The sequence below is a fragment of the Macaca fascicularis genome, chromosome 8 (assembly GCF_037993035.2).
Source record: "Macaca fascicularis isolate 582-1 chromosome 8, T2T-MFA8v1.1".
Taxonomy (NCBI): domain Eukaryota; kingdom Metazoa; phylum Chordata; class Mammalia; order Primates; family Cercopithecidae; genus Macaca; species Macaca fascicularis.
Window position 1 is genome coordinate 16076808 of NC_088382.1, and position 14656 is coordinate 16091463.

Consider the following 14656-nt stretch of genomic DNA (forward strand, 5'->3'; position numbering starts at 1 on the left):
CGGCTAATTTTCGTATTTTTAGTAGAGACGGGGTTTTGACATGTTGGCCAGGCTGGTCTCAAACTCTTGACCTCAAGTGATCCATCCGCCTTGGCCTCCCAAAGTGCTGGGATTACAGGCATGAGCCACCACACCTGACTCAATTTGCTTTTTAAGAGATCGATCGACTTCTTGATTTGTCCCATGAAGCTTGTATTCATATTACAGAGAACACAAAACCAACGTTTGCTTCTGTGCGTGTCTACAGCCCTCTAAATTTCAACTTGAGGGGAAGAAAACACTTCAATGCACAGAAAGCTCTTAAGAGTTTTACTTTCCTTATTGATCTTTCATGTTCGTACTTCTATTAGAGTATCTTATCTTCCAAAGAACCCATGACTTGGGTGCTGAAATGCATCTTGAAGCTTTTCATCTTTTTTCTTTACAAATGAGGAAGTTGGTACAGAATTGAGGTGATTTGCTGAAGGTGCTAGCTTAAAGCTACCGAGCTCTCATCTCCAGGTTAGAGCCCTTCTTGCCTATTTCAGTAGTGCCCTCACTTGTACATCACCATACTGGTTTTCAGTCCTAGTAAGGAATGGAAGCTTTGGGGGATTTTCTTTTTAAGTTTTTTTCTTTTCTTTTTTTTTTTTTTCTCTTATTCTTCTGCTTGAGGTTTGGAGACATACATATACATCTTTCTAGTAAAGAACATTCCTAGAAATTATAGAAAGGAGGGGAAAAAGGACCCATTTTCCCTGTGATGTGATGACAACTTAATAAATGGTTTTGCCTTGAAAGGAGGAAACGTTGGGAGACACGCCCTGCAAGTCTATACCTGGGATGGAAGCCCTGCACGTGACGCTTTAGCAATGTAGAAGTTAAATCAACTGAAATCCTCTTTGGGGATCCTGTAGTACAAGAGTTTGCAAAGCACTCTTTTTAACACATAAACCAGGAAAAGGCAAGTAGCTCACATCAAAATATGTGCTCTTCCCTGGCAAAGGCAACAGCTCCAGATGAATCTGAGCCCATGAGGGACATGGCTCTATCAGGCCCTCTAGTCTTGTGCAGATCCAGTTATTTCCAGGAACAGAAAATATCTCCCAACTAATCAAAAATTGGCACTTATTACCCAGCTAAAAGAGGTCAAACTGAAATCAAAATAAACTATGAAGGAAATGGATACTGAATCATCACATCTATTTCATTTCAACCTAGGGCAGGATAAAAATAAATCGCTGCGACACGGACACACACATCTATCTATCCTTACACACACACACTCATGTGTATACGTATTTCCAGTATTCTATGTCAAATATTTACACATTTCAAACTACGCACTAACAACAGTGATTTGGAATAGCTCATAAAGTACGAAGTCCTTTGAAGATGATAACTATATAGATGAAGAATTTCAAGAAAGAAAAGTATCTAACTAATTGATACAGTTTTAAGGGTCCTTATTTTCCTGAGTCTCATTTTTTTTTGGTAAAATGAAGCACATGTTTTAAGATTATATACTCCATTCCCTCTTTAAACTTACTATTCAAGGCGAAGTATCTAGTTCCAAACCTAGAGTAACCCTGTCTCTGTTATTAAAAGTTGGCATACAAATTAACTCTTCTTTTACATACGTTTGCAAAGCTTATTCTAAGAGGGGCATCTCCCCCAACATTGGCTTTTGCTTTACAGTTCTACCATAGCACAGGAGAAAACAAAATAGTGTACAAATTACAATGCTATAAAAACCTTAAATTAGAAATAAAGGGGTTAGCAGGAAGGTCTGTTAAAAAAACTGCTCACCCATATTTTCGTCCATTCTAACAGAAAAAAGAAAATGAATGAAATATTGGCCGGGCGCGGTGGCTCAAGCCTGTAATCCCAGCACTTTGGGAGGCCGAGACGGGCGGATCACGACGTCAGGAGTTCGAGACCATCCTGGCTAATACGGTGAAACCCCGTCTCTACTAAAAAATACAAAAAAAAAAACTAGCCGGGCGAGGTGGTTGGGCGCCTGTAGTCCCAGCTACTCGGGAGGCTGAGGCAGGAGAATGGCGTAAAAACCCGGGAGGCGGAGCTTGCAATGAGCTGAGATCCGGCCACTGCACTCCAGCCTGGGCGACACAGCGAGAATCCGTCTCAAAAAAAAAAAAAAAAAAAAAAAAGAAATATCAAGTTGCCTTATCAAAGCCCAATGACAATGAAAACATGGCAGGTACTGGTTAGGAGTATAAGCTACCTCCAGCCATTTCTATGTCAAACCTCAAAGAGGAAACACTATTCAATTAGACTTTCTCAGTTTTGTGCCAAAAAGTAAAAAATAAGATTTGCTGTGTTCTCGGTGAGCTAAGGATTTATTTTCACCAGTATTGCTTGGGACACCCAGCCCCCTAAATGAACACTAATGAATGAACAGAAATTAATCTAATGGTCAAATTCTGCTTCAGGTTCCTATAAACAACTTAAGGCCTTCATTTTGTTGCTGTCCTCATTCTGTTTACACATGCTGACCGGCAGGGGTCTGAGGTTCCAGTCAACTCACATGTGACCTTGGGCTAGTCACTGAACCTCTCCGCATCTTAACTGCCCCTCAGTAGGGAAAAGGCACTGGTTTTCCAGGCTGCCTTTGCAAAGTTCTGGAACTTCCCATGAAATGACTTTTACAGATGTCCAAGCATTATATAAAATGCCCTTTCTGTGCTATGCAATTTGAAAAAGAGAATTGTATGGAGATTGGATCCCTTATGCGTTTACGGTTTCTCCAGAATCGAGAGGTAAAGATCACTTCAGGATTTCAGCATCTTCTCTCTATTTTGTCACTTGAGTGTGAGGAGGGACACCGCGTGGCTGTGGTGCATGGGCCACAGGCCATTTCACCGCTGACGTCTCTTCTTCTGTGGCTTCCTAAGTGCTGCCAGCCTGGGAAATGCTACAACCCCAGGGTGTGGAAAACTTTTGTCCCTTAAACATCCTTTAGAGACTCCTGCGAGGAGAAGGAAGGCGCCTTTCTGACAAGCTTCAGGAAGTGACCTCCAGTCCTCTCCACAGGACACTCAAAGGTGGGGCAGGGCAGAGAACAAAATGTGGATGGGAGGTGCCAAAGGCATCTGAGGACTCAGGCTTCACTGACCTCAGCCTTCAATGAGCTTTTGATATTTTTCCCCAACGGGGGACAGGGTAGACACCAAAAGGTACCAAGTAGAGAAATGTAAAATGAAAATAAGCACACTTTTCACGAGGAAAGTAAGTCTAGTAGCAGAACACCCCCTCCCCTCCCACAAAAAAAAAAAAAAAAAAAAAAAAAACCAACCAAAAAAACTCAAGGGTGAATGATTAAGAGAAACTGATTTCCACTGTGTTTTGGCGTCACTTTAGAAGGATATAATAGTTCACCTTTTGGTGCCCCAAACTTTATTTCCTTAAAGGCAGGCATTCACATATTTTCAGTCACATTTGGGAGAAAAGTCTCCTTTATAAATAATATTGGAAAGTACTTTCACTGAAGAAAGCATTATTTGGTACAGTCAATGCGGGCCAGAGATTTAGAAAATGGTATCCCAGAACAGTCCCCCAAATGTTAAAGACAGAGCCCCAAGTCTCCTCTCACTAGACTCCCTTCCATGGAGGGGACTCACAAAAAATTTGTCATTCCTGGACTCTAACATTATAGCTCCCTACCTATGCACCACAAGCCTCCCAGGAAATTGCAAAGTAACTGTAAGGCTCTATAAGGGCCAGACCAGAGAAGTCGGATTGCTGCTTGGGTGACACTATGAAAGTTTATAGGCTAAATGTGAGGGCTTTCCTCTTGTTCTCCGTTAATTATGATGGCAAGGCAGAAATGTCTAGTGAACAAAACCTTACGACAGAGTAGACCTAATTAGAGGGCCCCCAGGAGGACTCTGCAGTTCTTATCAGTGATCATGGTAATCCCTAACAATAACACAGGGTCCCACAGAAGGAAAAGGGCCAGAGGATGGAAGGAGCCCTTCTCAGCTGGGAATCTAAACCCTTTTACATTAACTGGATCTCTAACTATTGAGATTGAAAGAAAACACTATGGATGGCGCTCACTCCATGCAGTAACCCAGTCCTATAAAACATACTTCAACCCTGCAGCACTGTCTTCCTTCAAAGAGGAACAGCACTCACCTCCCTCTGCATTCATCCATATGCAAAGGCCACAGAGTAGGAAATAGAGACAGTTGTGAAAGTGCTCCAGAAAAGCATGTTCCTTCTAATTTCACAGCCATGGAAAAGAGGGTCTTGGAATTGTGCTTTCTAGGACACACTGGATAGTTACACTCTGTGGTTGGGCGTTAGTTCACCCTGACTACAACATGAAGAATTCATTTTTTAGTGTCTTGAATGATGTACAGATTATTCCTTTGCCTTATTGCCCCAGAACTCCAAACTAAGAATTTTAGGGGCAGATCCTGATAAAATGAGCATTCTGAGAAAAGTCAGAGGATACAACTTAGTCTACACGTTAAAGGAATTAGTTCTCTCCCACTAGATCCCAACTCATGTAATTCAAATCATTGGACTGTGCAAACATTACAAATGAAAATCACCTTTCTCCCCAGGTCCTCTTTATAATCTCAAGAACAGGCTTGGCATGATGTGGGTCTGGATGCCAGTCACACCATGGGGCCAGGTTTTGCTATGATGTTGCGAAGCACTGAGAATTTGGTCTTTAATGATTTGGCAATAGCCAGGGAGGAAGGGGAAACATCTGAAGTTATTTTTACTTTTGTAAAAGTCTTCTGGCTGTACAGGGTGAATGGTAGGGTGGATCAAGTATTGTCTGGAGCCTTTCAGGGTCTTTTATTTTTGCATGGCCTCATTTCCGTCTTCCTGTTGCTAGGAAGGAGAGTGAAGCGTGAGAAACTTGTGTTGACAATGCTGGACCATCCTGTCCAGCACAAGGCTCTCTTCCAAAAAGTCCGATCCATTTCACCCACTGTACTCTGGATATCCCCATTCTTCTGGACCAAATCACCCTTCCCTGAATATTTTCAAATTGCATATTTACTGGCTTAAGTCATAAAAATACCACTATGATTTAAACATTGCGTCATGGCTTAAAATCTCCATGGGGACACCAAGGGAAACCCAAGTACTTATTTCTGTATTTGAAACCACCTCTTGGAATCTCACCAAGCCTCTGATTGGAAGGCATCTCAACTGGGGCCTCCCATATCCCCTTTAAGTCCCGTAATAGTTCTACAAATAAGAGTTTAAGTACTATATACATTTTTAAACTCACTTCACAGTAATAGCTTGTTGAATCACAACATGTCTTTCTACTAGTCTGGTATATTTTCCAGAAGCACCCACACACCTCTTTTAATGTAAAAAATGCTCTTAAACTTTGCTTAGTCTGCTCTCTGAACTGCAGTACAGAATAACAAAAAAACAAGCAAACAAAGGCTTTAGGTTGAAGGGTAACCTGCCTTTCACCTTTACTCCAGAGCCCTAAGAAAATCCTTCAGTCTTTCCAGTGCATTAACATTTGAAACACTGCCTTCATAGTTAGCAATAGTTAATTGCTCAACTATTCACTGTTCAAGGAATGAGTGGTGTTTCTCTGAAATCTGCAATTGGGAAGTTATGACACAAGTCACCAAAACCACTTTTCTCACCCACTCCAGGGAAAGATTTAAGTTGGAAACTATTTATCCTCCGGTCCCCTTTTTGAACTTCCAGGCTGTTTGGTGTCTGGTGTTACTCTGCGTGAATTAAAATAAGTATTTGTCAAAAGCAAACTTTTCAAAACAGCCAGGAGAGAAACTCAGTCTGCTGTGCTTCATTTTAAACTCTGAACAGTAGTGCTAATGCAAAAAGTATGCATCTGCACTCAGTATGCATCGGCCACTCTGTAAATCTGGCATGCCACAATAAAAGTGAATACATGCAATCGCCAACATTTTCTCAGAAAATGTCTCAAAATAACTTTTGTGCACACATCTGCTAACCATTTGACACTGGTTCCCCAGGACTTTAGTTCTTCCATTAGAGGGGCTGCTGCCTTACAGGACACTCCTCTGACCATCTGCTGCCGTCTGCAAGCCAAGATGGCACCTCCATTAATTCCACACTTACGGTCTGCAAATTATCTCTACCGAGGACCAGTCTCTAGTCCAGATGGATGGCGAATTAGTCAACCTCTTGGAGCTGCTGATAGATTTACATTCAGAGGGCTGCAATCTGCTGAACTATTAATTTTCCCTCATTCCTTCAGCAAACAGAATTTTGGAGAAAAAAAAATGTAATCTGAGACTCAGTAGTCTGCCTTCTCCCAAGCTGTATTTTTTTTCCCAAATACATCATCAATGCCACCGGCCTAGGCTGCATTCTTCTATCTCACCAATAATCGCCGAAACAACCTCTGAATCCTAAGAATGAACCCATTTGTTCACCCATATTGGGAGTAAAAAGACTCGCTCAAAACAAGACTGAGGATGGGGAAAGGTGGGGAGTGGGACGAAGCCTTCTTTAAATGCAGATTAATGACTGCAAGCAGGGGTTTCCTTCCGCAGTGATAAGCACACATTGGGTATTTATTGAACATCGGGAACAGGCACCCTGCTAATCACTTTACTTGAATGAGCTCATTTGATCCTCACAACCTCCCCGCGCGGAGGTAATACAGTTATCACCCCTTTGCTGCAGATGAAGGAGGCACAGTGAGATCCTGTCACTGCTCAGGTTCGCCCAGCTAGCAGGCTGCTGATCAGGATCAGACCCCACCAGCCTGACCCGGTGTCCCCTCTCACTTTCCTCGCCCCAGGGGCTGTGCGCTGAAGGACGCTCGCGGACGCAGAAAACTACATGCAGCAGGGTCGCTTCGCTGTGGAGAGGAGGGGTGCACCTCCTTCGGAGGGATCAAAGGCTCGGCCCAGGACTCTGGAGGTGGGGACAGGGACATGGAGTGGGGCAGGCTTCCAAGAAGCTGTCGCCTCGTTACGAAAATAGTCGAGTCGGGAGGCGAGCTTCCTTCCTCTCTCCGGCCCAGGAACTCGCTCCTCGGGCTTCTTGTCGGGGTCAAGGGCGTGGGTATCTCCAAGGGGGCATTTCAGGGACACGATTCAGCGACCGTTCTCGGGGGAAGGGAGGGGAAACCCACTGTATTGTTCTTTTTTTTTTCCTAGGAAGAACCCCTTTTGCAAGCCACGGGGCTTGCTAAACTACCCCAACACTCTCCTGGTACCCGCGGCTACCAAACCGAGACTTCCCTGGCCAGGTCTGAGTTAATTCCCAGCGTATAAAGTATCTGACCCCAAAATGGTTGAAAAGGAAAACAAGTTTTTGGTGAACTGACTTTCAAGCAGTGATGAAAAAAAAAAAAAATTTTTTTTTTCAAGTGCCACTAGGGTCTAAAACGTTCCCAAACAGTAAACCCTCCAGGAGTTCACGCTGATTTTGGACTAGCCTGGTGAATGACAGAAAGTGAGTAGGAGCGCAGAGCAGTCGTCCCCAAAGGAAAGGACGGTAGAAGGCGGTGTCGCCGCGCCCCACGAGCCAGAGCCGCGAGCCCCCACCCGGCTCAAGGAAGAAAGTGAACCAGGGCTTCCCTTCATAGGTTGCGGCCGATCCAGAGCCCGCCTGGCGCGCTGACCCGCGGTCCCCAGGCAAAAGGTAATCAAGGGTCACTCCTCCAAAATTCAAACTCCCTCCCCAAACTGCGAGTCCTGCTATCCCCACACCACCTTCAAGAAACTCCGGAGACTCCGCAGAAAGCGTTTCAAGAGCACAGAACAACAAGCACCGACTTGACAAGGCGGGGTGACACTTTCTCGCGGTAGGTCCCCTCCGCAGCCGGCTCCCGCGGCCGGCCCGACGGCAAGGCGCAAGTCCAGCTTACGTGTTAGGATCATGGTGTCCGGCTTCTCTCTGCACATCAAGCGCGGCGGGCGGCGGCGGAAGCGCAGTGGGGAAGTCGAGGCAGGCCGAGGCGGCTCGGCTCCCGCGTCGGGACCCACGGCGGCACCCGGGACCCGCGCCCTCGCGGTCCTCAGCGCATCCTTGCTCGCCGCTCCCTGCCCCTCGCCACGGACCCAGAAAGAACGAGGTGTTCTCTAAAGATCGAAAAGAGGGAGCGCTCAGGGAGTTGGGCGAGAAGCCCGTGAGCCGGGGATCCTGCTGTGGAGAGGTGCGGCCATGTCCTGGCTAGGAGCGAAGCGCCCTCGCTCGGGCAGCCGGAGCGAACTGTCTCCAGCGCGCCCCGCCGGCCGCGCCCTCCCGCTGTGCCCACCCCCCGAGGGGCGGGGCCAGACCCGGCGGCATCGCCTCCTCCCAGGAGTCTGGGTGGCGGGCCTTGGCGACGGGCTGCTCTCTGGCCCCGCCCCACTGTCAGGCTCCGCCCCGCCCCGAGTCTCTTCCCCGCGGCCGCAGCCTCAGGCCGCCATTTAGCCCCGCCCCGCCAAGGCCCCGCCCCTCGGTCCCGCCCCCCTATCCCAACCCTCGCCTCCTCCGCCCAAGGCTGGAATGTTTTCCCCCACGGGCCTCCACGTTGCCAGCGGGAAGCGCCTAAAAGTCGCCAACTATTGGCCCCGGGTGCAAAGGCAAAGGTCACGAGGCATTTACTTGGCGGAGGTGTCTGGGCTGGACCCTAGTGTGCCTTGCGCTTTCCTTCTTTTTCTTGGTAGCTTTGCGCACTTTTTACCTGTCTTTTATCCTAGCGGCAACCGCGTAAATTTGCGAGAACCGAGGGGAAGCGGAGAGGAAGGGAAAGTGGCAGTGTTTCCAGATCTGTAAAAACGCGTGAAGAGTACCTGTCCCTTGGACGTTGGTTATTTATTGCTAAAACCCGCGTGGGTACTGAGCGAATGTAGGTGATAAATACCGCCTTAGAGGAATTGAGCTTTTACTCGCACGTGCTGGGGGTCACAGCCCGTGTTTCTCAAACTGGCCCTTGGGCCACAATCCGAATGCAACTCCTGGAACTGTCCTTGGCTGGCGCCTGTCTGCAGAATTCTAATCTTTGATGGTGAGAATCTGCAACTTTTACAAGCTCTCCGATGATTCTGATGGCCTGTAGTTTGAGGACCCCCTGATGTATTAGGAAGCCTGATGTTAAGAGATCACAGCTAAATGCAGTTGCAGTAAGAGTCTTAAAAAATTCAGAAAGGGATTCCATTAAAATTTACTTCGGGGTTAATTGATGCTTTTTGCCTGCTATCTCTGGGCAAGGAAGACTACTGAACTCAACTCATTCATTCAGCAAATACAGAAAGAGCATTTACTATGTGCCAAACACAGATGTAGGCTGGGAGATACAGAAGTGAGCAAAAGAGACAAATATCCCTTCCCTCCCGGAGGTTACTTTCTCGCAGGAAAGATGCACAGCGAACAAAATAAATGAGATATATAGAGTATGTTTGATGGAGATACATAAAGCAGGGAGGTAATATTGGAACTGGGGAAGGGCACAATTTGTTTTTAAATGGGGCAAATACAAATAGGAGAAATTAGTCTCTTATAGTGTAAAACGTATTGGTTTCATAGCCATATCTTAGTTTACATACACAAGACTCTTCTACCCTTTCCCTCATAAATGTTGATAAAACAAAATAAAAATGCTGGGTGAATGCAGTGGCTCACACCTGTAATCCCAGCGCTTTGGGAACCGAGGTGGAAGGGCTATTTGATCCCAGGAGCTTGAGACCAGCCTTGGTAATGTCGCAAGACTCCATCTCTACAAAAATAAATAAATAGGCTAACTCCACTACTGGCTCCCTAATTTACCTAAACCAGAATTCAGCTCTAAAGGATATGGGACTCCTCCGTTCAACAGATATTTCCAGGCTTTTTACCTACTTACAATGTAACTGCTGATGGTGCAAGGGCTACAGTCTGGTGGGGGGAAGCAACAGGGGTGTATGAAAAAGCCGTGCTGTGAGGGCCCAGGAAATGGAGATCTGACCTGGCCCAGATGATGCAGTTGCCTTCAGGAGTATGGGAGCCGGAGGAGTTGCCCAAGAGCCCACCACCGGCAAGGGGGAGTGTGATTCCACGGGAGGCCAGGAAAGTAAAAGCAACAACTTTCAGTGCCCTGCGTGACTATGTTAAGGAAAGACCTTAGCAGTGATAAACCGCGAGAAGCCATTTTAATGGAAGAAAGCATCCCGTGATTGGATTTGCAATTTGAAAAGATCGCTCAGGCTGCAGTGTAATATTCAAACTTAAAAAATAAGAGTGCACCTTCAAAACATACTAATTTATCTTATTTATTAAAAATTCAAACCTTAAAAATACAGATATTCTAAATATCTCCCCTCCAAATACACCAATTCTCAGAATGAGTTCTTAATGTTTTTTTATTTGCTGGTTAAAGTTGTATTCTAATTTAATTATGTTGCCAGGAGTCTTTTTAATTTCACTTAGCATTCGTCTTTCCAGAATAAAACAGGCTAGACTTTTCTTCTTCTTCAAGCCCCATTTCTCTCTCCTTGATTATTGATGCCGCTGTCCCTGGATCTTTTCTAATTTCATTACATCTCTCTGGAGATAGTTTGCTCATTGTATAATACTACTAATAATAGCTCCAAAATCCTTTCTCTTGGTGATGCGTTGGTTTGCATTTGACCTTCCCCGAATCTCATCCTCTTCCAATCTTTGGTCTATTTACACATCCTATGACAAGGGCCAAGCCCCGATTTTTATAGCTTTAATTCCACTCTTATTAGAAATGGACATGCTACATTTTGAAAGCTGCTACGCTTAAGAGAATAGTGGTTGAAAGCAGGACTTTTAGAGCAGGCCACTTACTAGCTTTATGATTAATATATTATTGGTTTATGTTATAATTTAAACTTTTATTTTAGATTCAGGGGGTACATGAGCAGATACATTGCATGATGCTGAGGTTTGGGGTATGATTGGTCTAGTCATCCAGGTACTAAGCATAGTAGCTAATAGTTTTTCAGCTCTTTCTCCCCTTCCTCCCTCTTTCCCCACTCTAGTAGTTCCTGGTGTCTATTGTTGCCATCTTTATGTCCATGAGTACTCGGTGTTTAGCTCCCACTTATAAGTGAGAACATGTAGTATTTGGTTTCCTGTTCCTGTGTTAATATAGTTAGCATAATGGCCTCCAGCTGCATCCATGTTGCTGCAAAGGACATGATTTCATTCTTGTTTTTGAGATAGTCTCACTTTGTTGCCCAGGCTGGAGTGCAGTGGAGAAATCTCAGATCACTGCAGCCGAAAGTCTGTGCATCCCACTCAGGACAAGAGGATCCCAGGCTCAAGCGATCCTCCCACCTTAGCCTCCCAAGTAGCTGGGACTACAGGTGTGTGCCACCACGTCTGGCTAATTTTTGTATTTTTCTGTAGAGACAGAGTTTTGCCATGTTGCCCAGGCTGGTCTTGAACTCTTGGGCTCAAGCAGTCCACCAGTCTTGGCCTCCCAAAGTGCTGGGATTACAGGCGTGAGCCACCGCACCTGGTCTATTTCTTTTCTTTTCTTTCTTTTTTTTTTTTTGATGGCTGTGAAGTTGAATATGTTATTTAGCCTCTCAAAACTTCAGTTTCACCTTTAAAAAAGAAGGCTGTTATGGTGCATACCTCATGGGGGTTTATGAGGCTTGAATAAAATAATATACATAAGTGCTTAATACATATTAACCACTTATTAATGTTGGCCACTATTATTAGAACTAAAACATGAAATTCCTATTTAAATCATCATCCAGGAGAAGATTAAAACAAAATGAGACCTTGGAATTACCCTTTGTGAATCTGAGGAACTTTTACAAGCAGGGGAAGGAAAGAGTGAAAAAATCATGCAGAGTGTCAACAAACAGTGGTGCTTTACCTCTGAGGGGCCCCAGGCCCCACAGTGTCCTTCCTCTTCATTTAACCTTCAAGTCATCACCCAAGGTTTCATCTGTCTCTGTCATAGGCAGATGATGGTAGAAGGGATTTTTCAGCTGATCTGCATTAAGTGAGATTTTGGTTTGAAATGCTAAACTAAGAGGCAGGAATTAACTGTTCAATGTAGCCTGTTTCAGTGCCAACAGCTTAGGGTCCTCTGAAACTGTTTCAGTTAAAATGAAAACCCATCACAAGTTATATGAGGTGTTGTTACTTACTTGTTCTCAGTGGCAGATTTTTAAAAAATGATTTGGCACCAAGACCTGTGCTGTTCACTTCCTGTCATGCTCTTTCCTCAGCTTGGACATCACTCTGCTCTAGTGGTATGAGCCAGGCAATCTCTTTGGAAATTGATTTCTCTCCTTGAGGAAATAGTAGACTCCTCTGCACTTGGAAAATGTTATAATTTGTGTTCAGTGCAGCATTGCAAAATTACTGGGGAGATAATTTTTGTTTATAATATTCAAAGAACATATGACAAAGAATAGAAAGTTTTGAAAATAATTTTAAATGGTATTCAATTAAGGAAAGTAATTAAGTTAGAAATCGAATGATTGTCCTTAAAACATTCATTTATTTTTAAGCTTTAGTGACCCCAGTCTGGGTTCTCCCCCAACCCCCACTCTCTACCCTACCTGGTATTTAGCCTTTTCAGAATTTGTCAAAACCCAAATGCTGGAGTGTAGTAGGATGAAGAAAGAGGAGAATAATAAAGCACTTAGGCAGCAAATTAATTCACCCCTTTTAATTTTAACTGGAGTATGTCTCTTGTTCACTCAGACCTTCTTTTGACTACAACTTTTGAATAATGCAAGTTTAAAATATGGGGAAGGTTAATTTAGTCTCCCAGTGATATTTTTAAGAGAGAGAAGCTGGGCACAGTAGTTCATGCCTGTAATCCCAGCACTTTGAGAGGCCAAGGCAGGAAAATCACAAGCCCACAAGTTTGAGACCAGCCTGGGCAACATAGGGAGACCCCCATCTCTGCAAAACATGAAAAAAAAAAATTAGCTGGGCATGCTGCTGTGCCTGTGTTCCCAGCTACTTGGGAGGCTGAGGCAGGAGGATTGCTTGAGCCGGGTAGTTGAGGCTGGAGTGAGCCGAGACTGTGCCACTGCACTCCAGCCTGGGCCACAGAGTGAGACCCTGTCTCAAAAAAAAAGAAAAAATGAGAGTCTGAGAGTCTGTTGTGCCTGTGAAAATGTGATCTAAGTCTAATTTTCGGATAACCTTTTAAACCCCAACTATGAACCAGCCCAGTATAGTACTTTTATCATTCAACAAGTATTTACTAAACCCTAAAAAAGGCAGGGTATTGGGCAAAACTAAAACGAACATGAAGAGGGCACTTGGAGGACACAACTCTGTTAATAGGGCTCTGTAAGGAGCTCCATGGCGGGCTTGAACGTACTGAATTCTTAGTCCTGATTTGATAAATCAACCAGCATGCTTTCCTGAGATACTTACTATATTGACAGTAGGATTTCCTTTTAAAGGCTATTCCATTTAAAGTCTCAGGTGGTCCATCAGTTCAAGGCCTCCCTGCCAGAAAATGAACTCAAAAGTGCTGGGTCTCAGCCCCAACATCCATTTGGTCTTTACCAGGGACTGCTCTGATTCTTTTCCTGTGTCCCCTGACTACACAAAAATCAAACAAGTGGAAAGTAAAACATTGTGATCACTTTTTATTTCACAAAAGCAACTAGGCTACTTTCCCTTCGAATTAACTAATTTAAATGGCATGGTAAAATGTACATAATATAATACATTTTAACCATCTTTAAATGTACAGTCTAGTAGCAGTAAGTACAGTGCATTCACGTTATTGTGTGACGATCACCGTTATCCATCTCCAGAACTTTTTCATCATTCCCAATTGAAGCTCAATGATAAACTCCGCATTCTCCCCTTCCCCAGCCCCTGGTAACCATTATGTCACTTGCTGTCCCTAGGAATTTGACTATTTTAGGTATGTCTTATAGGCAGAATCATATAACAGTTGCCTCTTTGTGTCTGGCTTATACTGGTTAAATATTTTCTTTTTTTAAAAAACAAGTTTATATCTATATCTATTAACTATCTGTATATTTTTCAAGACACGATCTTGCTCTGTTGCCCAGGCTGGAGTGCAGCGGTGTGACCATAGCTCACTGCAGCCTCAAACTCCTGGACTCAAGTGCTCCTCCCACCTCAGCCTTTGGAGTAACTAGGACTACAGATGGGAGTCATCATGCCTGGCTAGCGTTTGTATTAGTTGTAGAGATGGATTCTCGTCATGTTGCTCAGGCTGTTCTTGAACTCCTGGGCTCAAGCGATTTGCCTGCCTCTGCCTTCCAAAGTGCTGGGATTACAGGTTGAGCCACGTGCCTGGCCAACTTTTTATTTTTTTTCAATGAAGCATTTTTGTCCTTGCTTATTGATCTGTAAGTATTACGTACATTAGGGATATTAACCATTTGTCATTTCTTATGAGAATATTTTTACTGGTATGTCATGTGCCTTTTAAGCTTATTAATTTATGATAAAAATTAACAAGCTTCAAACAAAATCTAAAGCTTATTTGTTCTTTTCAATTATTAACTAGGAGTTTACTTAGTTTTCCCTATAGGGTTTGACCCCAGAAATGCTGAGATACAAATGTAATTTACAAAACAGGTCATTTACTAGATAGGGTTTTTGGTTTTATTTTTAGTTACAGATTTTATTATGTACTCAAAAAATATTCTAGCTGTCTTATTTTTCTCTCTCCTAGTATCACATATAGACGCCTTGCTTAGAGTGAGGCCTTTATAAA

The 14656-nt window shown here is 44.1% G+C and overlaps 1 protein-coding gene across 13 annotated transcripts in view; it reads right to left on the reverse strand.

Moving 5' to 3' along the window:
* The window catches only part of DLC1 (DLC1 Rho GTPase activating protein), a 522133-nt gene that overhangs the window by 43820 nt on the left and 463657 nt on the right, over nucleotides 1-14656 (reverse strand). For 2 of the 13 annotated variants that reach the window (XM_065518898.1, XM_065518896.1), the window contains exon 1: nucleotides 7853-8176. The exons of 9 other annotated variants lie outside the window; for them this stretch is intronic. Coding sequence is in view for 1 of the 4 variants with exons in the window: in XM_065518896.1 (XP_065374968.1) it covers nucleotides 7853-7889 (37 nt within the window). In the remaining 3 variants the exon portion in view is untranslated. Of the gene's footprint in view, nucleotides 1-7697; nucleotides 8177-14656 lie in introns of those variants that run through there. 2 more of the 13 variants (XM_074000322.1, XM_065518901.2) reach the window with 1 other exon arrangement.